This window comes from Aspergillus aculeatus (assembly GCF_001890905.1).
Source record: "Aspergillus aculeatus ATCC 16872 unplaced genomic scaffold ASPACscaffold_2, whole genome shotgun sequence".
Classification (NCBI taxonomy): Eukaryota; Fungi; Ascomycota; class Eurotiomycetes; order Eurotiales; family Aspergillaceae; genus Aspergillus; species Aspergillus aculeatus.
The window spans coordinates 1,886,136-1,911,127 of record NW_017962977.1 but is presented as its reverse complement, the minus strand read 5'-3'; the positions used below and the strand labels follow the sequence as shown (position 1 = coordinate 1,911,127).

The window sequence follows — 24,992 nt, the reverse complement described above, 5'->3', positions numbered from 1 at the left end:
GTGACTGCTTGTAGTGACAAAATCAATGGCCACTATGTCAGATTGCCCCCGAAGTCCGATATGTAAGATAAGTCGTAGCAAGCAGGGGGGGGGGCGATGGGCGTTGGGTGTTGAGTGGGTTAAGGTTGTGGTGGAATAAGCTTGCAGCTTTCGGCGGCGAGCGAGCGTTGGGCGTTTCGTCAGAGTTCGAGCTCGGGTTGGAAACAACCAACCAAGCCTGCCCGCCGCCGCGTGTTGTCGACCTTGCTTGTTTGGGAAGTCGAGGGACTGGTTGCCCTGACAACATGGCACGTGATGACAGCCACTCCGCGCGACGATCATTTACAGAGAGATATCCAATCAAAGTACGCAGTACAAGATATCCAAGTCATACATCGTATGCATGTATGCACAGCACTGCTATCAAGAACTTTTACTATGCTTACTACTGTTCAAAAAGACTTGCATGATCAAAAAACCACCAAAGCCACGCCTTCAAAGGATTTACCCACAAAACATTTACAGCAAAGCGCCCGCAGTCACTGTCGCCGCCAAGGCACCAAGAAATACAGCACGCGACACAATAGCGCTTTCACTGCTGAACACAACAGCTGGCTTATACTCGCCCGGTGTGGTGGAGTTCGTCGTACCGTTCCAACAATATCTGTCAAAACACCGGTTACAGATGTCCGGGACGCTGGTGTTGGTGCGTTCGAGCGATCGACTCAGAATCGCGCACCCCAGACACGTTGACCAGTCCGCGTCACGGCTGTTGTTACCCATTGTCGCAACGTCATACCCGTTCTGGATGATCTGATCTCTCTGCGACTCTTCGTATTCCGGTTGGAATGTGGAAACGTTCGAGTAAGACACATATGGGTAATTGGGAAGGTAGACAATCAGCGGCGCCGGTCCCGTCAGATTCGACGAGTTGCAGCCAAAAAAGGTCGGCCGCGTATTGAGGCCCAGATTGACGAAAGTATTTTGGTCCGGAACCGCTGGGAAAGCTGTTCCATTTCCGATGCCCGTGGAGTTCAAGCTCCGTTCGTAGGTAGCAACCATAGCAGTACCATTCGGCCACTTGTTATCAGTGTCAGCAGACGAATCCACCGCGATGATAACGTCAACATGGCGCTCCGGCTGAATCAGTGGATGCAGTGGGATATTCTGGAGATCTTCACCACCATCGACTAGGTCGAGCATGGTTTCATTTGCAGCTGGCGATGAGTTGTTGGCCCAATGGTAGAAAGGATTTGGTGTATACAGCGCGATGTCATAGTTCTCTTGCCCAATGTCCTCCAGAATGCTTGTAAAGGCCGATTTCAAAAAGTCCGGGAGAGCTGTAGAATTAACCTGTAAGAGGAACTGATTGAAAAGACTGGATGAAGTCCCCATCACAAAGCCTGCGTTGTCAAATCCCCTAACACAGCTTTCATTCTTAGGAAGAGACCCAGCCACAAAACGAGACCCGAGGTACTCAATAGGCGCAAATCCGTAGATGGTAGGGTCAAAAGTGCCAAACTCCCAGGGATTGAATTCGTAAACGGTAGCATTGCTACTCACAAGTAGCTCATCCGGATATCGACCGTCAGCAACCAGTATCGGTATCGGCATCTCGGCCTTCTTAAAGGAATCAGTCAGAGCGATTGACGACCAGGTGTAGTCGATCCCCCCATTGGAAGCATTGATCAGCTGATAAGAGAGGGCACGACCCCTAACACATCACGGTCAGTGACTCTCGAATCTTAGCCTGAGGGCAATGTACACTCACCAATAATCGGTGATGGAAGTGTTGAAACCTGCACGCGATTTGCCCTGCACAGCATCATAGATATCCCTATAATAAGAGGCAGAGTCAAATAGCTGAATGCCATTTCCCTCTGGTCCCACAAAAATGGAATTCTGGAACTGCCAGATGTCGCCGTCGTCGTACGTCTGCAAATGAGAAATGGTACTGAAGTTATTCATATAAATCGAACCAACCAACCAACCGCCGCCGCTCAAGCCCGCCAGGTATGTCGCCGACTGCAGCAAACCACCAAGCTGACCATCACTCGTGGAGTTGTTCGTCCGGCTATCGAATGCCTTGATGGCCCCTGCACCGTTCATCAGGGCTCGATAGCCACCTCCAGACACCGCGATTCCGATATTGGGCAGGTTCGAGGTGTTTCCGGAGACTCGATCGATATATTCCGTTGCGTTGAAGTCTGCGATGGTGACATGGCCGAAGAAGCTTTTGAGGGCGGACTCAGTCTTTCCCCGGCGAGTCTTGAGCCATGAGGTCTCGTTCGAGGAGAGAGTCGAAGCACTGCGCACTGTAGGCCGAGTAGCCGAACAACTCACATTGTCCGGGGTGTAGCCGTCGGGGGCGTTGGGAAGCGCGCGCTGTAGCATCATGTGTTTCCGATCCCCATCTTCTGCGCTACTTGTCGCTCCTGTTTAAACAATCAGCCAGAAAAGAGGATAGTCATCGAAGGACATCGACATACCGACCAGCAAGCCCGCTAAAATGAGAAATGTAGCTGTGAGTTTCATATTGACTATCACAGTCAAGCCGCCTGCAATCGACAGCGGCAGAGCTCGTGTGGAAGAGGTCGAATTTGCTGCAATACCAGACCCCGAGTCATATCAAAGGGCTGAGCTGCCGTTGGGCAGGATGACTTGGGTGTTGACGAAGCCCGAGGTCATCCAAGTATTTGTATTCACCGATTCACCGATGGACATGGAGGTTTCCGGCACAGCTGGCAGGCAGCCTGGAGAGTCACGGCTGCTCATTGGTGTGTCTAGAAATGGAACGCGGCACAGTAGTGAAAGTGATATACTAGGTAGTGGACGCAATCGTCCGTGGCTGAGCTCGAGCAGCTACGAGCCATGGTTCCTGGTGAAGCAAAAGCTACTCGGGGTCAATGGGCGTTTGTGGTTCGGACAGCGGGAGACAGCTTCTGGGCTTGGGTCAGAAGAGCTCCCCCTCACCCTCATCGCTGGCAACTAGGCAGGCGCATTTTGACTTGGTGTGGCTCTAATCCTGTGGACAAGAGCCTTTTGACTAATATTTTAATCACTAATAGTTATCGTGTTGCATAGGTGGCCGATCAATCTTAAAGGGAAGACCCTGGATCGGCAAGCGATGGCGGATGCCGCGGGTGGTGGGCGGGCAGCCTTGTTGGAGGGCTGACTGGTACTGACGGCTCGGGTAGGTTGACGCAATCCCGCCCCCAGAAACTTCAGGCCAACCCCGGCATTCCTCCGCCTCTGCTTCGTATTCAACTGCTTCCAATCTCTTCTCGTGTTCCTTTTCCGAGCATGGGTGACCCCTCCCCGAACAAAGCCACGTCTGCATTGCTCAGAAGCATATCTAATATGAGATCATCATAATCCATCAACCCGTTCCCCTCAGGCCCTCCCGAGCCCAGCTGAGCTACCCATCATCCATCTCGACTAGCTATGACTGGCCTCGCGGTTCAATCTCCACTACCGCTCAATCAATCCCTTCGAAACATGATATCCGTCCTCATCGTATACTTGACCCCACGTATCACAGGATCCCCGCCATGCAGCAAATCATTCTGCTGAAACACCAGCACCGACCCCGTCCGGGGAAAGATGCGAAGATGGCGCTCCTTCTCCTCGAACCGAGGCAGAAAGGAGGTCGCACCGCCCAGCAGAGATCCTTTCGTGTCCAGATTCACAACGCCCTCGCCTTTTTCCAGGCGCTTGATCTCCCGCATCAGTTCCGCGCGATCCTGCTCCCCATCCCCATTCAAATAGAGGTGCACCGTGTAGTACGAGGTCTCGCGCCCGTCCGGCGTCCGGTAGTGTCCATCCCAGTGCGGTCGGAAGTATTCCCCCCCTTCGTATCTCAGAAAGCGCAGTCGCTCGTTGAGACGGGTGAGTCGGTAGACGACGTTGCGACCGGCCAGGCCCGTCACCCGGGGCTGATTGTCGATCACCTCGATGCCCCCCAGCTCCTGTAAGAAGGGCCGCAACCGGGCCAGCAATTTGTCGGCCAACTCAGGCGAGTCGTAGATGATTCGCCCGCAGTTGCGTGTGTCCACCGCGAGCGCCTGTTTGCCGTTACCCAGGTTGATCATGGCGCGCTCCCAGGTGGGTTCGGCGGTGGCGGCGGCGGCGACGGTCCGGTCCCCGGGCTTCGTTGACGGGACGGTGCTGGCCTCGGCTAGACGAAGAAACTCGTCGCATTCCTCCTTGGTGAATGCATTGTCAATGACTGCAGCGCAAAGCTCCTTGTATTCAGGCAGCGGTGGGTCGGACTGGGTGAAGTCGATGCGATGGCATCGAGCGTTGGCGGGGGGTTTTGCGGGGAGAAATTCCGCCTTTGTTCGCCAAGTCATAACGAGTTCGGCGCAGAAGATCTTTGGTGGTGTCGTGGAGTGAGCTCGAGATGTGGGCTTAGATTGTATAGAGTCGATCGAAGAATTTTTCAAATTCAGAACGTAAGGGGCAGAGTCATCTTGGAAGAATGACCCTCCGGGGAGGCTTAGAAAGTTAGCCCTGTTTGGGACCCCGACTCAGCCTCGTGAGCAGGCAGCGAAGCGAGTCATATCATACAGTGGGGGCTGAGCCTTGACCAGGCCAAAGTCATGGGCTCCTACAGTGAAAGCACTGCAGCCTTGAGTGTTCAAGTCCATCTCACACATAACAAGTAACAAAGACAATTAATAGGAGCATTTGTCCCGCTCGGCTTATCTCAAGATCCATGATGTCTAGTGCCATAACAACAACGCTTGGCACTCATATCGGATTTTTCTTCTTCCGCCCAACTACACGACTCATCTCTATTGCATAAACCCCAAGTATCATAGCACTGCCTTCTTATGGGGTCGCCAGTGCTGGAGGTAAGACCGCACGTAGAACTTCAAAAACAATAGCATCAGGAACAGAACAAACCCGCATCCAAGGCACACCGCATAAGCCTCACTACTATCTCTGATGCATCTTACTGTCTTCATGTCCCGAGACTGCTGTACTTTTGAGCCCCGTGGCGTTATGTTGAAAGGCGTAACCGGCGATTGATCACGTCGCTCAAGAGGAGGACCAGAAAAAGGAACATCATATTCCACAAGGACGGACGATAAGCCTAATAGGCTACCGACGAAGAGTTGCATGATTTGGAGTAAAGTCAAGGAAGCTTTGGTCGAGTGGTGAACGGGGATGCGCAACGCAGTCATGCTGTAGTATGTATACTGTGCGTCGCCATATTAGCATATGTGGCAGGATAGTATAGTCATCCGACGTAACAGTACTGACCATCACGGTGTGCACAGCCGAGTTAAATAGTGTGGCAATTATCGAGGCCGAATCGATAAATCGCACTCCCATGCAGCCCCAGAAGATAACGCCAGCATGGTGGTATATATGCAGACCCGAAGCCTGGCGCCCTTTCGCAAGAATGATCACGGTGTCGAGTGGTTCATATAGCTTCGACAGATAAAACAGCCAAACGATCAACTTCAACCTCGGCGTATATGATTCGTACCCCGGAAACTGACCCCCATGGCAGACAATGTCTGCCGCCCGGCTCATGTACAATTCGTCTTGCTTTTCCGGCCATGCGGAAAACAATGTGCTCAGCATAGCGGCGAATGTCCAGGCCGAGAAAGCTGTCAGAATCAGATTGTGTAGTATCACTAAGTTAGGGAAGACCTTTGTGCGACTGATTGCCCACGGTCTCCGTCCTCTGGCATTGATCTTATTCCAATATATGACAACCGATATGTACAAGATGCTTATTGTTGTTGGAAACCGCAGGTCCGTAGAGAATTTGTATAATGATGGTGAAAGCTGATATTTACCGAAGCGGAGTGCTGATTCGGAAAAAGGAAGGGAGTGGCTTGAGCCAAAAGCATCGGAGTACTCGAATAAGGTGGAGGGCGGTCGTGTAAGGCGAAGGAGTCGCGGTGTCAGCATGGCGGCAGACATTCCAAAAAATCCTTCAACGATGATTGAAGAGCGAGCGTGCTAATTTCGGTGACAATCAAGAGCCACTTGATGCGCGAACCGCATGCACCAAATGTCGGAGCTTGTTTGATGATACGATTGCTCATCCTGTATCGAAAGCAACCCTCTGTGCTAGGAAGATAGGACCCTTGCAGAGCTTATGAACTGCTGTCGGGTCATTAAGGCAAGGCCTCAATTGCATTCAGGGGAGAATCAGGGATTGTTGTTGGGAGCTGAAGTCCGCCCGAACCGGAAACCGACCCCGGACTTCCAACCGAATGTCCATCTCATGCCTTGGCAAGGCTTCAGCTGACTGCTCATTCTTCACTACAGTACCTTGAGAATAGACCAAAATTCCAGATTTACAGCTCTCTACTATATATATGTTCATTTCCTCAACTATGATCCCGCTACGGCGAAAGTCTGCATATGGAAAGCCAATACTCCCAAGACCCGGCATGGCGCATAAAAGATGATCTTTCCAAGGTGATAGATGGTATGCCCTCTTGAGGACAGGCACTATTAGAGCTCGGCTAACACTTGACAATAAGATTAGATTGAAGAGCTCCCCGGGCTTGTTCCGCACCTATCATTGGGTAGCTTGAGGGCAGTTTCAAGGACATAGACATTGAATCCCAAAGGGCTCCATTGGGATAGACATCGATTTCGTCCTACCATATTTGATCGATAAACTATGAACTAGCGACCGTCAACAATGACTCACTATACTAGCAAATCGGAACATTCAATGTCCATAGGTGTCGCTGGCATATCACAGAGCCCCCTCATTTGCTGTGTCGAGGCGGTACAAACAAGAGCAAAGTCCGTGAAATAACTCCTCCAGCGGCTGTGCCACATCAGGTCAGAAAAGGGTGGTGATTTTGGGCAGTAATCAATTCTCGGAGCCGATAGATTGTTTTTATTGCAGACCTTCAGCCGATTTTGAGGACGATAAGTGACAGCTCTCAGAACATGATCGAATGCATTCTTCCTGCTCCTCGATGACCATCAACTTTTAAATTTGTCCTCTGTCGCAATTATTGCAGTGGGAAGTATGGAAGAAATCAACACAGTCCCCGATGACGATCAGACAGGACATCTCACTGAAGAGCCGATGATTAGACGATATTGGTACCAACGTATAGACTGGTGGGGAATCATTTTTACAATGGTCGTTCCTCTCTATGGCCTGTACCAATTCTGGAAGATCCCTCTGCATCCGAAGACATTCATTTTTGCGGTAGTATTCGGCCATATTTCGGGAATTAGCATTACTGCCGGTAGGTAACACACATTCCACATCATTGCTTGATTCACCATTCCTGACACTGCGTTAAACATGCTAGGTTATCATCGACTCTGGGCCCATGCATCATACCGTGCTACCACACCACTAAAAGTATTCCTCGCCATTTTAGGGAGCAGTGCCGGTCAGGGCCCGATTGAATGGTGGGTGCGCAGTCACCGTACGCATCACCGATACACCGACACTGCCAAGGATCCATACTCTGCCCACAAGGGTCTTCTTCACTCCCACATGGGATGGATTCTGTTTAGGAGAGACGCCAGGATCTACCACGGGATAGACATGTCTGATATCAACAATGACTTTGTGGTCCGGTGGCAATGTCGCTACTACGGCGGCATCTTACTGGCCATGGTGTTCTTGTTCCCAACCGCAGTCTGTGGCCTCGGCTGGGGCGATTGGAAAGGCGGCTTTGTCAATGCCGGTATCGTCCGCATGTTTGCAGTTCAACAGGCTACGTTCTGCGTGAACTCCCTAGCCCACTGGATGGGGGATCAACCATTTAATGACAGGAACTCTCCGCGCGATCACCTAATCACGGCTATCATCACGCTTGGAGAAGGATACCACAATTACCACCATGAATTTCCCATGGATTACCGCAATGGAGCGGACCGGTGGCAGTGGGATCCAACTAAGTGGGTGATCTGGTTGTGGGAGCAGATGGGTCTTGCATACGACCTGATACGTTTTTCTACACATGATGTGGACAAGTGCCGTCTGCGACAGGCGCAGAAGAAACAAGCGTCGCACTCGGCCCGGGACGTTCCTTTGGAGGGCTTGCCAAGAGTCTCATGGAAGGACTACATAGTGCAAGCCAGAGACGGTAGGCGGGCACTGATTGCTATCGATGGGGTGGTCCATGATGTATCGAGCTTTATGCCCGAGCACCCTGGAGGCAGTCAGTTACTCGAGGATGCCATCGGTCAAGATGCCACTGAATTGTTTACTGGAGGAGTACACCTGCATTCCAGGCTGGCTCATGGTAAGCTTGCTACCTTGAGTGTAGCCGTTGTTCGTGAGGTATCATGATTAACAAGCAGATGGCATAGCTGGAACAAACCAGGTGAGCCCAATAGTTTCAGGAGTCTTGAGAGCCTTTCATTACCTGGAGAATCTTGCTACCGCAACGTTCACCCAGCTGGCTCAAACATTGTTATCTTTCCCAATTGAATGTGTCTGAGCCTCTTGCCTCAAATGCATGTGTAGTAGTACCAGCTCACCTATTCAGGCCGGTATACGATCACGTACAAGAAATAAGATTGAGTTGCCCTCTACCCAAAATTCCATAGATGCTTTGGACAGAACCACTTGATTGTACCCAGGGCCACGAAATACGGTAGTGTAGGGCGTGCCGCCGATGACCCACAGGGCGTGCAGACACGCCTTACTCAAGACATACTGATAATGGACGGTGAAGATGAATGCCAGTGGAGATACGACCAGCATATATATATATATATATTGGAAGGGGACTGAGCAGCAGAAAGAGCCATTGTGTTGGGAGTCACCGCTTAAATTATTCTCCATCACCATCACCGCCATGGTTCCTCACAACCGCCCAACGCCTCTCGCCTGACCTACACCTTCACAGCCGCTCCACGCGAGGTCCCAGACGTCCAAACCCTGAGCAGCACCAGCAAGACAATATGCACCGACCACATGATCACTGCATCCTGGAACGCCAAGAGCGGCTGGTCCGCGCCGGAACTGAAGCCCTACGGCCTTCTGAGCCTTGAACCCAGCGCCTCGTGCCTGCACTACGCCTACGAATGCTTCGAGTGCCTCAAGGCCTACCGCGGCCACGACGGAAAACTGCGGCTGTTCCGCACCGACCGCAACACCCGCCGCCTGCTGATGTCCGCCCAGCGCATCTCCCTCCCCGAATTCGACCCGACGAGCTCGAGAAACTCATCTACACATTACTCTCCGTCGACGGGACCAAATGGCTTCCCCGAGACCGCATGGGATCCTTTCTGTACGTGCGCCCGACCATCATCGGAACGGACTCACAGCTCGGCGTCACGCAGCCGACCGAGGCCCTCCCAGCGAGGGCTTCCTCATCGAAGGAGCAGATATCGCATCCAGGAGATTGATCGACGGGCAGCTGCAAGCTCCATAACACCTGTTTCAGGCCCCGCCGATCCCCTAGAACGCTGGAAGGATTCTCGCCTAAAGCGGAAGCAGCCAGCTTATCGGCCATTCAGAATGCTCTCGAGAATGCACCGACGGATTCAGGAGTAAGCCGAGGGCCCGCGCTGGGCCCGCACCTGGATAACTTGTTTCAGACGCCTCGCCATGCAGCTTCCCGAGCAGCTTCAACGGTAAGTGGCGAAAGTGCCACCAGTGCCTCCTCTTATCGCTCCAACCGATCTCGCGTATCTGTTCGATCCCATGGCAGCCAGTCCGGCTCTGATAGGCCAACTGCTGGGATCCAGAAGAAACAGGTCAGCACGGGCAGAAAGAAGCGGAGTTCGGCCAACAACCCTCGTATATTCTGCTGCACGTTTTGCTGTGATAAATTCAAGAGCAAATATGACTGGGTGCGCCACGAGAAGTCCCTTCATCTGGACCTGGAGAATTGGTCGTGCCCGCCGTTCGGTGGTTCTGTCATCCTGCCATCAACAGGCCGCACCCATTGTGCCTATTGCAACCAGCTGGACCCCACCCCCACTCACCTCGAGCAGCACGATCATAGAGTCTGTCAGCAACAAACGCGGACGTTCCGGCGATAAGACCACCTGTTCCAGCATCTGCGCCTTGTCCACCGTCTTGAACCCATGCCAATCACCGACGGGGGGAAGAATGTGGCCACAAACTTCCCATCCCGTTGTGGATTCTGCGATAGCCGGATGACCAGCTGGGACGATCGAGCTGACCACTTAACCATGCATTTCCGCCAGGGTTGTACCATGGCCTAGTGGAAAGGCGACCATGAGTTCCCGCCAGACATCGCCGCTCAAGTGAGACATAGCGTACCTCCGTATCTGCTCGACTTTGAGTCCCGGACCTTCGTTCCCTTCTCTGCCACCAACGGTGCTGTCAATGATCATCTTTCTCAAATGCTCTCCCGGGCCAGCTTCCGAAACGTACTGGGCGAGCCTGAGACGCCTCCGGATTCGGAAGCTCCGCAGCTGAAGTTGCCGCCAGCCCCCGAGCCTCAGTTGGATTGTTACACTGAAGTGCTTACTCGCCACCTGAGTCATTATGCGCGCGAGATGATGAGCATTGGCGTGGTTCCGACGGACCAGATGTTCCAGTCAGAAGCGAGGCGGATGATGTTTGGTTCTGAAGACCAATGGGACCAAACACTGGCGGATGTTCCGGAATGGTTGGCTAAGTTTCGCCGAAGACAGGGCAACGATGATTCTCTGTATGCATAGGGGATATCTCCCTTGGATCCAGTGATCTTACCACAATTATCGGCAGTTGAACGATATGAATATCTTTCCAACTCCTTGCGTCAATGCAGAACTATGGTCTAAATCAATTACTCTCCTGCCGCAAGGCCGCTGCTCTGCCTCAGCCGCGGTCCATACCGAATGAAGGCGAATGGTATCCCTACCAGGGCTAAAGCCAAAAACCCCAGAAGTGAGCCTGCCCGGTGGATGCCCAGGTGGTTATACATCGGGGTCGCGGCGAAAGGCAGAACCACCGCCATTATGGCCCTAGTTGCACTCGCGGCCGCCTGCGCAGATGCCGAGGCTTCCTTATAAGCATCTGTCAGGTAGTTCAACATGGCGGCGCAGACCAGAGAATAGCCGAAACCAAAGAAGACCCCAGCCATCATGGGTAGAGCTGGGTGAATTCTACGATAAGAACTCCAGCCGAGCCAGAAAAGCGCTATGACAATTCTGCGTTGGTCAGTCGAACACAACATGAGCGGGTGAGTGATCGGTTGAGGTTCATGCACATACGAAACGGCCCCGACACATGCAAGTGGCAGACGACGGTATTCTTCGATCAAAGCCCAGGATTTGTTTGCTGCCATGACTCTAGTATGAATCGAGGAGTAGACAAGCACAAGGCATAGGCCGAGAAGGGAACCGAACATCATCATCGACGGAGTCAAGAAAACCAAATCATTGAGTATTCGAACAACGGGCCGACCACGAAACCGACGAGGTACAGCGAATTCAGAAGCACAAGGCGGGCATCCATTCGGATACTTGAAATGCCTGTGCTATTGCCGGCCAGGCTCCCGAGGGAAGTGAAGCACCCAGAGAGCGATTGAAGGTGACGATGGTGCCTGCTAGGACAATATGTTTCTTTCGGAGCTGTGTAGATGGACATGTCAGGACGCGCACGAGGTTGAATACTAGTACCTAAGTTGGGTGGATACTGCATAGCTTTTTTCACGCCCTACAGGATAGACCCATAAATCCCCGAATTGGGACAGGTGCCAGTGGCAGTGAGTGTAGTGTAGTGTTCCACTCCAAACTGCCAGTATCTAGTCACTACAATTACTTTCCTCCCGCTTATTTTCAAGGAAATGGCCATCTTGATACCGGGGCCGATGCCGCCTACTCCGTCCAATGTTTGTGATCCGCCACACGCGCCCGCCCTTACGATTAAGACGGTAATGCAAGTTGTCGGACAAGAGAGGATTGCTTACTCAGTGACTTCGAAGAAGATGACTTGGGCTTTGCTACCCAGTGTACATACAGTGAGTACTTTTCATATGGAGGATTTCTCGCTCTGTGCCCTGAGTTGGTGTTGAATTCATATGATAGTACGCATTCAACGGCTAATATGGCTATGTGACCTAGTCTCCCCTAAATAGAGACTATTTGCACAGTAGATGTGTAATGTACTATCCTTGTAATGAAGAGGCAGTAAGATATCAGATTTCTTGCTGATGATCTCTGGAATCCTTGATGTTGTTGACGAACTGGTGTTATTGCAAGTCCCGAGCGGAAAATTACCAAATGCCTTGATATTATAGAGTACTCTATTTTGGTCAACACTGTAAGCATAATCCTATGACGTAATGATAGTGACACGTGCACCGACGTGTCACCGCACCATCTGGTGTATTTCACATTGAGTGCCAACAACCTGAAAGTAAATGAAAATGACGCCAGTAAGCGAAGCAACAGAGACCCTGCGTTTCAAGGGACCTGCGTGGAGCCAAGCCATCCAATGAACCGGTCGGTGGCGGTGGAGCTCCCGATCCCCGATGCTGTGACGTCACCTGTCACTCTTTCCCCCATCCATGAGTTGATCGCCTTTAATTCTCCAGCTTGTCGCCCCTCAATCATTTTCCTCTTTCCTGTTCATCTCAGGCCTTTTAGGACTTCCGGCTGAACGACTACTGGGTGCTTGGAACGATGAGGGTGTCGATCATTGCGCGTCAGGCCCTTGTGCAGGCCACTCTTCTCTCAATTGCCTCCGCTATTCCCGCTCCAACGGCTTTCCCCAGCACCAACAACGACAACAGTGCCGCTGCCGCCCCGCCCGACCCGGTCATCACCCCTTCACCCGTCCAGTACAACCCTTCTCCAGTCGTACCAGTCGCACGTCGGAATATCTTGAGTGATGTTGATTCGGATATCAACAGTGTCCTCTCAGGGCTTGGGTCGGATCTCCCCTCGTGGGTCGCATCGGGTGTGCCCAACTTCTTCCAGGGCTTCCCCACGGGAGATGCTGTCGTGAGCTCTCTCGGCCTGAACAGCGCCCAATTGGCAGCACTTCCCACCAATGTCTTGAACATTGATCCCTACGCCAATTGGACCAGCTCCGGCTGGAACGTCCGCTTCCACGGAAACGTTTACAAGCAGCCAAACACCTCCGTCTCCGACCTGAACAAGTTTGCCAATGTCTTTCTCGGGAACACAAGTATCGAGGATCTGCCGGAGTCCCAGCAGGCCCAAGCACGCAATCTGACAGCCGAGATTCTGGTGGTTCAGCAGCCGCACGTTGCCGTGAACACCATCCACCTCGAGCCGGCACCGAGTCAGGGAGCCAGCGGAGAGCCCGGTGGCGGCGGCGCATCCAACACCACCGGCGGTACGCAAGACTTGACTCTTCCGTACAACACCACCGCTGAAGGCGATTTCGATGCCTTCGTGCCGATTGACAGCAACGGCCTGACCGCGGGGAATGAAACCTCGGCAATCCAGAGACTCAACACTTACGTGGAGGGCGCATCGATTGGAAACAGTACCGCCTACTTGGTGCCACCCAAGGGTCTTACCATCGTGTCTGACATTGACGACATCCTTCGGGTCACCAAGATCTATGAACCGGAACAAGGCTTGCTCAACTCGTTCGCGCGTCCTTTCACGCCGTGGGAGAACATGCCCGACCTTTACCGCAACTGGTCTATTAACATCCCGGACATGCACTTCCACTACCTGGTAAGTTCGGTATTTACTATCTGCACGTCTTGGATACTAATTGTCGCAGACTACCACCCCCGAGCAAGTGACCAGAAACTACATGCAGTTCATCTACACCCATTACCCTGGGGGCTCCTTCGACACACGTCCCCTTAATTTCAGCGACGTCTCGGCCACCCTGTCGATCCGCAAGTTCCTGCTGAAGAAGGTCTTCGAAACCTTCCCCGAGCGCAAGTTCATCCTGATCGCGGATACCAGCAACAGCGATGTCATGCGGGACTACCCTGAGATGGTGACCGATTTCCCCGGACAAGTTCAATGTATCTGGCTCCGCAACACCTCCGCCACCGACTCGGGCGACAAGTTCCCGTACGACACGTCCGGGTTCAAGAACCTGAACCAATCGCAGTACATGTTCTTCCTGCATCCGAACGACCTCACCAACCTGGATGTCGCGAATGGCCAATGCTACAACCAGTCCATTGCCCAGAACCTGACCTTCAGCTACCAGGGACTGCCCTTTGGGCTTGGGGATGACCCCACCTCGGTCAATGCGTCCGCGAACGGCACCGAAGAGAATGCAGCTAGCGGACTCTCGACGAGGGGGGCCGCTGGTGCGCAGAGCCTGCTGGCATTGGTCGCGGCGATGTTCACGGCCACATTCATGTTCTTGTAGAATCATGTCGATACGAATCATGTTATAATGTCTTGTACATTTCAAACACATCATATAATGAACTGGGATAATTAATTTTACTGGTGAATCTTGACTTCCTTCCCGTCCCTAGACAGGCGGGGTATGCGCGTCATTTCCTGCTGTCCATTTTGTCTCTATTACTGTGCCAGATAATACACCTGCATTGACATCGCTATTGTGCGTTGGCAGGTCTAATGAGAAACACGTCACCTTCTCGCACTGTACGATAGATTGGTAGAGGAAGCTTCCCAATGGCTCCCGGGGGGATGGAAGAGGGGATCCCGCTTCTTTCCTGCACCTCAGAGTTGAGTGAGTAATCTCTTTCCTAGTCACACGTATACTGTACATCTGGCCAGGGGGTCTTCGCCGGCTGCAGGGCACGGACCACCCGTTGCTACTCTCGGTGGGCTTGTCTAGAACCTGGGGAGGATTTCCCAAACCCCAACGGTGAGGTTTTTTTTATGATCACGGGATCAGGTACGTATGTAACGGTATGGAGGTTGACAGTCCGGGAATTAGAGCCAGCGAAGGAAGATGGGGGCTGCTTAACTATCGCTACAGTAGCTGCAATTGATGAATCAAAATCAGGCTCGAAGCTTCCGAGAGGGGATTATGCTGGGCCCGGGATCCCCAGATGGGAAAGAGATGGTTGTGCAGAGTAGCAAGCTGTTTAACAAGTATGATAACTTGTTTTTTTCTTGATGATTTGAAAGCACAAAGCTCGTCCATTCCCCCCTCCCCGCCGCGTTATGCGTTCTGTTAAATAGTCTGGGGAAAGCGGGTCCCCGGGCTGGGTCACCTGCGCACGCCCCATGGTTGAGGGTTCCGCTTTTCGGCTGGCCGATTCGGATGGAATCTATCTTACCATTCTAGTTTCGGAAGGAGAGATATATACTGTGTCAATTGTGGATCTGGAAGAGGGGGTATTTCAAATATTCTTAGTTTGATGGGATAGTACACCACTTCGTTATTTATACCAGTTAGCCCAGAAACACCGAACAGCCATTGGGCGTGGGCATGGGCGTGGGTCTAATCCTGGCTCCAGTTACAGGAACTACATTACAGTCCGCTGCAGCCAAACAATCCAGACCCAGGTTCCAGGTCCAGGTACAGTACAGGGTTTCATGTGTATGTCAATGAGGGCTTGGCTGCCGTGGAATGTGGACATTTACTCATACTACAGGCAAAATGAACTTTACAGGGGTGAAATACAGGAATAATTGGCTGGAAGGGATCTGGAGAAGGAACCCCGTGATCTGGCCATAGGAAATTCACCCGAAATAGCCATGCCATGCCATGCCATGCCAGACGCCGAAACTTCGGCAATTGATCGAATTCGAGCTTCCAGAACCGCCCAGCCCCAGTACTTACCTTACCCTCGTGACCATTTCAAGGGTGCTTCCTTTCCGTATAGCCCGGCCTTGCCTCCTCCCCGGGTTTCCTGATTCGGTAATCCGAGATATCCACTGCGCTGCACCGCTCTGCTTTGTACACTTGTCTGGGACTCGCTCCTGGGGTAACTGGTATTATTCTATGAACATTGTACCCAAGTAGTCATCCCTATCCGGTTTTATCTGCTGTTTTTTGGGATGGTGACTTTGGCTTGGCAGAGGCTACGCGGAGAGTATGGCAACCTCCATGAGAAGAAACAAGAGTCTGGCGGCAATATCGTTACTTCATCATGATTCAACACCATCCATGTGGGAATTGACTAGCTGTCTCTTATCAATTAAGTCGTCAGTCTTGTCTCCTGCGGCCCCACGTTCGTACTGAGTTACTATGTAAATTATAGTTCCTGTAGAATGGAACCTGGAATGGTAATACCTCTATCTCGTGTAGTGCTTCATCTCACATATCGGAAATGGCTACCATGCTTCACACTTGCCACGACTGCTGGACTGGACCCAAATCCGATCACGCATTCCCCGGGTCTGGACCGCGGGCCACTATTCCCCTCGCTGCCATTGCTATTTCTCCGGCCTCTGTTTTGTCCTCATGACCTCCCCCTCCCCCATTGCCAGGACTACTAGGCCCGGGGATTGTCCTGCTTTCCTATTGCGGCAACTCCTGGAGTCATTGTGAATTATTTAAGAAGCTCCTGCGCCCATCGCCTTCCAGTCTCCCCAAACCATCAACCTTGCCGTCTGCGTGAACCACCCGAGCTTTCAGCGAACTACGACGTCTCTGCGAAGTTATTCCTGCCTCTACCTCTCCCAGACAGTTCAAGTACACTACACAATGTCCCTGTCCCTTGAGACCACCGACGTTGCTCCCGCTCCGGTCCCCGTCCCGGTACAGGATGGCCCAGCTCTCGGCTCCAAGTCGCGGATGCCCGAGTTCAGCCTAGCTGGGAAGGTGGTCTGCGTCTCCGGAGCCGCCCGCGGTTTGGGGTTGACGCAGGCCGAAGCTCTGCTCGAAGCCGGGGCCAAGGTGTATGCGCTTGACCGTCTCGCGGAACCAGTGAGTTTGCATTACGACAATAACCAGCTGTCAAACTGATCGGAGATCCTCTAGTCCCCCGAGTTCGCCATCATCCAGAAACGCGCGCAAGCGGAACTGGGAACAGAGCTACACTACCGTCGCATTGACGTGCGCGACACGGAGCTGCTGAACACCGCCATCGAGGCCATCGCCAACACGGAGGGCCGGATGGATGGGCTGGTCGCCGCCGCGGGGATCCAGCAGGAGACCTCTGCGTTGGAGTACACGGCCGAGGACTCGAACCGGATGTTCGAGGTGAACGTTACAGGGGTGTTCATGACCGCGCAGGCCGTCGCAAAGCAGATGATTCGCTTTGGGAACGGCGGCAGCATTGCACTGATTGCCAGTATGAGTGGTACAATCGCCAATCGGGTATGTGCCTGTTCGACGTGACATCTCCAGTTTCCCCGCTTTTTTACCGCCGCCACCCAGTCTCCTTCCTTGTCATCTTGACATCACGTACGTTCCCCCGCTGACTGTTCTGAAAAAGGGTCTCATCTGTCCCGCGTACAATGCTAGCAAGGCTGCTGTGATCCAGCTGGGTCGCAACCTCGCCATGGAGTGGGGGCAGTACAATATCCGGGTCAATACGATCTCCCCGGGATATATCGTGACGGCGATGGTGGAACAGCTGTTTGTGCAGTTTCCCGAGCGTCGTGAGGAGTGGCCGAAGCACAACATGCTGGGCCGACTGTCCACGCCCAACGAATACCGGGGCGCGGCGGTCTTCCTCCTCAGCGACGCCAGCAGCTTCATGACGGGCAGCGATCTGCGCATCGACGGCGGCCATGCCGCGTGGTAGATGTCTGTTTCCAGTGCTTGTTTTCTATGTGCTTCTTGTTGCTGTGTCGCATGGCGTTCATCTGTAAGAGCGAAGCGTTGATTGACTGGGATAATTGTTTACAATGACGCACAACTTTTAAAGAGGGGGATGAATCTCTCATTTTCCTGTTTAGCGTTACTGGTGTCTGGGTTATTCAACTTTAGATCATTGCAAGTTGTATCTAGTATGACCACATATGTACACAGTGGTCCATAATCTAATGAAGGCTGATCCTTTGAATCTGGGGATTATCCACCCACCATTTCGCAATCTAAGCTCTTGGCTCTTGGCTTACTGGGCTCAGTTCTATAAGTAGCTCATATGAGCACTTGTAGATCAACCCACCTACTTGGCACCCGATCTGGCATGTCAGCCTGGATGCACATGACCCACCCACCTTATTCTTTGACATATCATCTGCCAGATTCCCTACCAGTACCCAATCTGGCCATCTTTCGGGACGGACAGTCATCAGCGGTTACCTACCAGCACAGGTAAACGGTCCAGAATTACACTGGAAGGAAGAGAAGAGCAATACCCCCTTCCGGACTCATGACCCCAGACCCTCCCTCCATCCGGGGAAATAAACTCTGTGCCCCGCACTCATCGCCGACCCACGCGATCTTCACTTTTCGCCCCCCCCCCCGCATGAACTGTTAGTTACTCCTTCCCAAGGTTTCGGTTTCGGTCTTGGTTCCAATTGACAATCCAGGTTATGGAGGATGACATCAGCCACGTGTCGTTGACGTCATGGGGGATCACCTATAACCGGTAAGATATTTAGTATAGTCTGTAGTGTAGGCTGATTTCTTCCAGTATCTTTTTCGACTCCGGAGAACACAGTGGAATGGTCAATTGCTTATTCGAATTACAGTAGAAATGCGGAGCTAGACAGTGGTTCAGTGCAGTGTAATCAGACACACCAGGGTATCTCAATCGGTACATACTAGCGCAGCACACTGCCCGCTAAACCGGAGTATATATAACTGTTAGTACTGTACCCAGTGCCACCACCCACAGGCACTAGTCTGAAAGTGTGTTCTCTCCGGCTAAAGCCAACCTCGTTCGTGGCTTCGCCCGGGCCCCTTCATAGATTTACCGAATGGGGGGTTATGTTCTAGCCCTGGCAGAAACTCCTGTTCTGTTCTCTTGGTATGCACGAGTGCATCAACATCAACCCCAGATCGAATGTTCCGAGCATATTCGTTCTTCGGGTGTGCAGTGGAAAGGAGTCGGATGGGTGGTGGGGTTCAACCGCTTCTATTATGCGCGATGTACAGTATGGTCCTTACGTGGGTGGTATTTCTATATCTTTCGGTCTAGGCGTGCTGCTCGTGGAATCACCTGCGGGTCTGGCCTGCTAGGTGGCAATCTGTGGAGCGAGGAAGGACACTAGCCTGGGGCTGTGGTTGGTTGGGGTCGGTCTTGCAATCCCTTTTGTGTTGTTGATATGGGACATCAGGTATAGCTCTCTGGTCGGATGCGTATGGCAAGTGGTAACTTAATTTCTAGTGTGTTAGATGATTAGGGGTCTAGTGATGTAGGTAATCGTGTTTCCGTAGGAAACAATCAAGTTTATCATCCCATGAATATCCATTCATAGATTCACAGGGTGTGGTTAGGTAGGTACAATGTACTGCACCGGTACAGTAGAGGCCAGTAGTTGTGCAGCCTTAGCCTCGAACCCGAGTCTACATCAAGTCATCCAGAACCCTCTGGTAAAATAGCAGAAATGCACTAGCTCTGACTCTCGGATAAACCCCAGACGGGAACTCCCATGTCAGAAAGATCCAGAGGCTGGAATTCCCTCCAAACCAAGTTGAAGGCTGATTGCTCACATAGTTTTCAATGGTTCAGTGGAAGCAAAAGAATTGTCTAATACGTTGTTTGAATCAACTGAAACAGAAATAGCAGCGGAAGACATCAACAATCCTCGATGGTCTAACGGTCATGATTTCCGCTTGTCAATCTCAGCCCGAGAACAAGCGCGGGAGACCTGGGTTCGACTCCCAGTCGGGGAGATTTCTTTTTTTTTTTCACTGGCTTTTCCAGCGCCTTCGGGTACCTGTTGCCGGGATTTTGAGTGTCTTGCTGCGTCTTGAATTGGGGGTGGGGTGTGATTCTCGAATGTGCAGAGGTGGCATCTACATGCGATGAAGTACGTTCTGGATTGGAGCAGCAGCAGCAGCAGGGTTGACCTTCGGCCGCTCCGCTTGCATACTGCCGACTAAGCCAAAAATGCTGTGAGACTCACAACTTCGCATGTCAAACACAATAGAAAGTGTTCGGTTACGTCGCTAAGTATGTAAGCCACCACTCGTACGACGGCTGTACTTCGTCTCTAAAGGTCCGAGGATAATTGAGAATTAACAGCGAGACTATCAGCGGTGTCGAACATGTGCTGCATAGCAATATCGACCTGCACGATACCCACGACCAACAAGAATCCCACCGGTAATACACCCTGCGGTACGCACAACCCTAAACCTGCAGCTTCTTTCCTGATGTACTTCGACTTTCCCGGGGATTTGGGGAGATTGGCTAATGCTGGGAGTATGATTTGAATAAAACAGCTCTATTTGCTTCATCAGATGTAGCTTTCGTATGCAGACTAACATGGATGCGCAGCAGGATAACCGGATCCTTCAGAGACTTTTGCTACTGATCTAGATTTTAAACTATTTGTTCACGAACCAGGGTCTAAAGCAGTCCATCTTTGTGGGTTCGAATCCAGTGCTCTGCGTATCAGGAACCCACCAATCTCACCCCACCCCTCGAGGTCCAGATCCCGCTCAATTTTCTCCACTTCTTCGCTATCTTCTTGGCAAAGACAAAACCCCCCAACCGAACCAGGCAACACTGCGCTGCCTGGGAAGTTAATAGACTCTAGACTTACTTCGTCGGTACACAAATCATCTACATATATGTAGCCCGCATCTCTCCATACGTAGCACTCTCTAGATCTTCCACGCCGTGATCAATCTACCATCCAGCTACAACCTTCCATTGGAAGGCCAAAATGCCCTCCCTCCTCCATCTCCCCAACGACGTCCACCTGCTCATCCTCTCCTACCTCCACCATGACTGCCGCGCCCTCGCTCTAACCTGCCGCACCTTCCACCGCCTCTGCGACCTCCCCAGCCGCAGGCGATTCCGGCGCGTCCGCGTCCAGCCGGGCAAGGCCCTCGACCGCGCGTTCGATCTCCTACTGGCGATCCTCCGGCGGCCGGGTCTGGGCCGGTACGTGCGCCACCTTGAGTACCAGGGGACGGTGGAGGCGCACGTGCCGTACGAGGAACAGCCTGGGGACCGGGAGGCGGGGCTACGCGACGAGCCGGGGACGATGGAATTGCTGCGGGCCGCCGTGCAAAGGGCGATTGGGGTGGATGAGAACGATGCAGACGAACAGAGAACGAAATTGGCGGCGCAGGTCATGAACATGCTGATGCAGTCGTCCGAGCAGCGGAACAAGGGGGGGTGGAATTATACGTGAGTTTCTTTTTTTTTTTTTGCGGGTTCTCCGCGAGCAGTGACAAAGCTGATGATGGGTCCAGGTGTCGAGGTATGCACGGGATCTTTGCGGTTCAGGCGGTGGCGGCGCTGCTCGTCTCGGTGGCTCCAGACCTGGAGTCCATGGCGCTCGTGCAGCCCTTCTTCAATTACACGGGGTTCTATCACACGGAAGGGCGGTTCGCGAACCAGAACCGCGTGGCGTTTCCGCTGGACTACATCCTGCGCCGGGCGAACGGCGAAGAGGACGCGGCGCCATTTCTGCGCCAGCTGCGCCGCGTCTACTTCATCAACGTGGGCCACGGGTGGATGGACGACGAGCGCTTCTACACGAGCATGGACTTCCTCGGGATGTTCGCCCTCGTCGACCGGCTTCCGTCGATTGAGACCGTCAGCACCGACGTCCTGTCCGAGGATGAAAATGGCAAGCCTGGGCTGGCGGTGAACTCGTCCAACATCAGCCGGATCCGCATCAACCATTCGGCCGTCGACACGATGTATCTCGCGTCGGTGATCTGTGCGTGCAAAAGGCTCAGGGAGCTCCAGTTTTCCGGGGGGGGAGGGCTTCCTCGGACGGAAGCAGTCCGATGCAGAACCCCAAGACTTTCCTCCAGACGCTTCTCTTACACAGGGAGACATTGGAGGTCCTTGATGTGGATTTCGAGGCCAACATAAGTGAGTTCTGGAATGATGACGATGAGGACACGGAGCCGGATTTTGATACATACGGCGGACGGTCAGATGCGCATCATAGCTGGACGGGCGCGCCGCCGGACGAGCTGTGGGAGCAGAAGGGCTCGTTGCAAGATTTCACCTCCCTGACCCATGTGAGCCTGGGACTCAAGACTCTGCTATACATGGCTAGAGGGGTCGACTCAGCCAGACCGTCAGACTTCAAGCTGGTCGATCAGCTGCCGCCTAATCTGGAGTATCTGCTTATCCGGGGCTACGAGAGAGGTCTTCGCAAAGACCACGACGAGCATATAGATGGCTTACTGTCCTTGAAAGAGAGCGAGAGTTCCAAGCTGCGAGAGATTAGGGGCGTTGACGAGTTGATCCCGCACGCCGAGGACGTTGATGAGCCCGACGATGAGTCGGCTGCGTTGTGGGAGTGGGAGGAAGAGGAATGGTCAGAGGATGAGTGAGAGGATTCGCGTGTAGAGGTGTATGTAGCCCTCTCTGTCCTGATAAACAGTGGCTGCAGATATCGGGCCGATGGCAGCTCCACCCCATACTCTTCTGTTCCTAACCGAAGGGCGCAGTTCGGTTGCACCCGACCGGCCGCCCAATCATGAAGCTTCATCTTATCATCTTATCCGCGTCCCAACACATCAACTGATAAGATCGAGTTGTTGCTGCTTGCAACGTACCTGGCAGTCTGTGTAATAAACCAAAATACTTATCGCATCCTCAATGGGTCGCCAATGAGGTCGATGGTCGGCTCAGCAGAGTGGAGGTACGAAAACAAACACCAATTTCGGTGGGGTAAATACACTATGGCATAGACACCACCATCCTCGGCTGCGTTCTATCGACTTGGCGCAGCAAACCTCCGCGATGGAGGGAAGAACCTTATAAGTAGAGAGCTGAGACCTTAATCATGAGTAGCCAGTCGAGCATCCCTTCTTCTATCCTGTATCCCTCCGGTTGAACCGGATTTTTCTCCATGGCTCGTTTCCCGCGATCTGCATTGGGCTTGTCTGCGCCATGCCTGATGGGATTGATCAGCTCTGCGGCAGCGCGGTTGGTATCCACAGGCATGTCTGTCACGCTTCAAGACATTGATTACTTCATCTCCCCATATGCCGCCGGGAATGTGACTATTTCGTCTGCTCTGTTGTCCCAGGTCCCAAGCGTCAATGGATTTGCCCCGGTGACTGTCGTGCAAGAGGACACGGCCGAATTGTCCTCGCTATCCTCACTCTTTTCCACATGGTCGACCAAGGATGACGTGTTCACGGACGCATTTCTCGACGCTGTGTTTGTCCGCAGTAGCCGGCACAGTTCTGCCAATATCACCTCGCTAAAAGAAGGCCAAACGAGTGTTGTGGTTCCCCTCGAATCCAGATCGGTTCCCTCAGGTCCGTACTTCATCGAGCAGACCACCGGCAAGCTGTACCCCGTGTACCGTCTATACAGCGACTTTGCTGGAGCATTCAACCAGCCTCTTCTGCAGAAGCCCGACGGCACATTCCAGCCTCTGTCGGCCCAGGTTGCGGGCGTAGCATCAGTCACAGTTGGCGTGCCGTCTCGGCTCTACTACACCCCAACCGAAGACAAGCCCCTGGCTGGTGTCCGGGTAGGCATCAAGGACATCTATAGCCTCGCAGGCGTCCGACAGAGCAACGGCAACCGGGCATGGTACAATCTGTACGGTGAGAACAACGTCACCGGCACGGCCGTCTCGCGGATCATCGAGGCCGGAGGCATCATCGTCGGCCTGCAGAAGCCCTCGCAGTTCGCCAACGGAGAGACCGCCACGGCGGACTGGGTGGACTTCCACGCGCCCTTCAACCCTCGCGGGGACGGCTATCAGGACCCGTCGTCCTCTTCGTCTGGGGCCGGGGCCTCGATCGCCTCGTACGACTGGCTGGATCTGGCCTTGGGCAGCGACACGGGCGGTTCCATCCGCGGACCCGCCGAGGTCCAGGGAATATTCGGCTCGCGGCCGTCGCACGGCCTCGTAGCGCTCGACAATGTCATGTCTCTATCCCCCGTCCTCGACACGGCGGGCTTCCTCACGCGCGACCCGTACCTCTGGGACACGGCCAACCAGGCGCTGTACAGCACCAACTACTCCTCCTTCAGCGGCAAGGCCGTCAAGTACCCCGACACGCTGTACACCCTGAGCTTCCCGACGACCAACGACTCCGCCAGCGACGCGATGCTGCTGGACTTCCAGCAAAAGCTTGCCGCCTTCCTGAACACAACCACCACGCCCTTGAACCTGACCGCGGACTGGACCGCCAACCCGCCGGCCGAGGCCCCCTCCGACGTCACCCTCCCCACGCTGCTGAACCTCACCTACGCCATGTTGATCAGCAAGCAGCAGATCTCGCTGGTCCGGGATCCCTTCTACGCCGACTATGCAGGTAAGCACCCATGCCCAATAAAGACCATACCCATCCATTCTCAACTCACCCCACTAACACCCCCCTAGCCAAACACTCCGGCCGCCTCCCCTTCGTCGACCCCGTCCCCGTCTCGCGATGGAACTGGTCCGAAGCGTACCCGGCCTCCGCCCTCGACGAGGCCATCACCAACAAAACCATCTTCATGGACTGGATGGCCGCGAACTACCTCCAGCGCGTGGCCGATCCGGAGCAATGCTCCTCGTCGCTGATGGTGTACGTGGGGTCGGCGGGGCCCGAGGCGGGGGCCGCGCGGAACCTCTACCGCTCCCTGCCCGGCGCCCCGCTGGGATGGGGCAGTAGTCGCATCTCCAACATGGCCGAGGTGCCGGATTTTGTCCTCCCCGTGGGCGAGGTCGCCGCGTACAGCAGCATCACCAACCACGACGAGAAGTTCCCCGTCACCGTGGATGTGATCGCCGCCAAGGGCTGTGATGGGTTGATCGTGCGGCTGGCGCAGGATCTGTTGGAAGCCGGGATTATTGCGAGGCCGTTGACCGGAGGGACGATGGGTGGTGGGGAGGTTTTGCTTTAGCATGCTTGCCAGCAGGGGTCGGGCGAGGTCCGTCCTTGGTGAGTCTTTCACGACTGTAAATATGGTAAATATATATGATGTTGCGAGCTTGTGGTGTGATTGGAAGATGAAAGAGGAGATCAGTATACTATGAGATAGCTTGCAGGGAGGAGGAGGATTGTATAGATAATAGATTTGATACCTGGGGCTGATGTTGAAGACTAAGACCTTGCTGCTCATGCTTGAGATGTT

The 24,992-nt window shown here is 53.4% G+C and overlaps 9 protein-coding genes and 1 non-coding gene across 10 annotated transcripts; 6 read left to right on the top strand and 4 right to left on the bottom strand.

Annotated features, from left to right (window-relative positions):
* Positions 1-498: 498 nt before the first annotated feature.
* On the bottom strand, positions 499-2,376 carry ASPACDRAFT_49949 (lysophospholipase family protein; the record flags this gene model as incomplete). The annotated part of the gene is made up of 2 exons (XM_020202302.1): positions 499-1,693; positions 1,751-2,376. 2 exons carry the CDS (start codon positions 2,374-2,376, stop codon positions 499-501), a joined length of 1,821 nt encoding a protein of 606 aa, XP_020060272.1.
* Positions 2,377-3,461: 1,085 nt separating this feature from the next.
* ASPACDRAFT_39547 (uncharacterized protein) lies at positions 3,462-4,331 on the bottom strand (the record flags this gene model as incomplete). The annotated part of the gene is made up of 1 exon (XM_020200610.1): positions 3,462-4,331. One exon carries the CDS (start codon positions 4,329-4,331, stop codon positions 3,462-3,464), a length of 870 nt encoding a protein of 289 aa, XP_020060271.1.
* Positions 4,332-4,716: 385 nt separating this feature from the next.
* On the bottom strand, positions 4,717-5,278 carry ASPACDRAFT_112104 (uncharacterized protein). Its single transcript, XM_020195613.1, has 2 exons — positions 5,248-5,278; positions 4,717-5,183 (listed from the first exon to the last, which is right to left on the bottom strand). The coding sequence occupies exon 2, from the start codon at positions 5,166-5,168 to the stop codon at positions 4,797-4,799; it is 372 nt and encodes a 123-aa protein (XP_020060270.1). The 5' UTR covers positions 5,169-5,183; positions 5,248-5,278; the 3' UTR covers positions 4,717-4,796.
* Positions 5,279-6,991: 1,713 nt separating this feature from the next.
* Positions 6,992-8,275, top strand: ASPACDRAFT_21987 (acyl-CoA desaturase; the record flags this gene model as incomplete). Its single annotated transcript, XM_020199077.1, has 2 exons — positions 6,992-7,217; positions 7,284-8,275. 2 exons carry the CDS (start codon positions 6,992-6,994, stop codon positions 8,273-8,275), a joined length of 1,218 nt encoding a protein of 405 aa, XP_020060269.1.
* Positions 8,276-10,733: 2,458 nt separating this feature from the next.
* ASPACDRAFT_1852850 (uncharacterized protein) lies at positions 10,734-11,272 on the bottom strand (the record flags this gene model as incomplete). Its single annotated transcript, XM_020197271.1, has 2 exons — positions 11,161-11,272; positions 10,734-11,097 (listed from the first exon to the last, which is right to left on the bottom strand). Exons 1-2 carry the CDS (start codon positions 11,232-11,234, stop codon positions 10,734-10,736), a joined length of 438 nt encoding a protein of 145 aa, XP_020060268.1. The 5' UTR covers positions 11,235-11,272.
* Positions 11,273-12,571: 1,299 nt separating this feature from the next.
* ASPACDRAFT_75451 (phosphatidate phosphatase App1 family protein) lies at positions 12,572-14,316 on the top strand (the record flags this gene model as incomplete). The annotated part of the gene is made up of 2 exons (XM_020204457.1): positions 12,572-13,602; positions 13,652-14,316. Coding segments are annotated over 2 exons (1,640 nt in total), but the record flags the coding sequence as incomplete, so codon positions are not given.
* Positions 14,317-16,519: 2,203 nt separating this feature from the next.
* On the top strand, positions 16,520-17,564 carry ASPACDRAFT_75447 (putative short chain dehydrogenase; the record flags this gene model as incomplete). The annotated part of the gene is made up of 3 exons (XM_020204456.1): positions 16,520-16,741; positions 16,796-17,134; positions 17,253-17,564. The coding sequence occupies 3 exons, from the start codon at positions 16,520-16,522 to the stop codon at positions 17,562-17,564; spliced, it is 873 nt and encodes a 290-aa protein (XP_020060266.1).
* A 1,951-nt stretch (positions 17,565-19,515) lies between these two features.
* Positions 19,516-19,606, top strand: ASPACDRAFT_t56. Its single transcript has one exon. It is a non-coding gene; the product is annotated as a tRNA-Asp (tRNA).
* Positions 19,607-20,604: 998 nt separating this feature from the next.
* ASPACDRAFT_75446 (F-box protein) lies at positions 20,605-22,240 on the top strand (the record flags this gene model as incomplete). Its single annotated transcript, XM_020204455.1, has 3 exons — positions 20,605-21,074; positions 21,140-21,612; positions 21,642-22,240. 3 exons carry the CDS (start codon positions 20,605-20,607, stop codon positions 22,238-22,240), a joined length of 1,542 nt encoding a protein of 513 aa, XP_020060265.1.
* Positions 22,241-22,809: 569 nt separating this feature from the next.
* Positions 22,810-24,761, top strand: ASPACDRAFT_23045 (glutamyl-tRNA(Gln) amidotransferase, subunit A; the record flags this gene model as incomplete). Its single annotated transcript, XM_020199165.1, has 2 exons — positions 22,810-24,187; positions 24,256-24,761. 2 exons carry the CDS (start codon positions 22,810-22,812, stop codon positions 24,759-24,761), a joined length of 1,884 nt encoding a protein of 627 aa, XP_020060264.1.
* Positions 24,762-24,992: the final 231 nt, after the last annotated feature.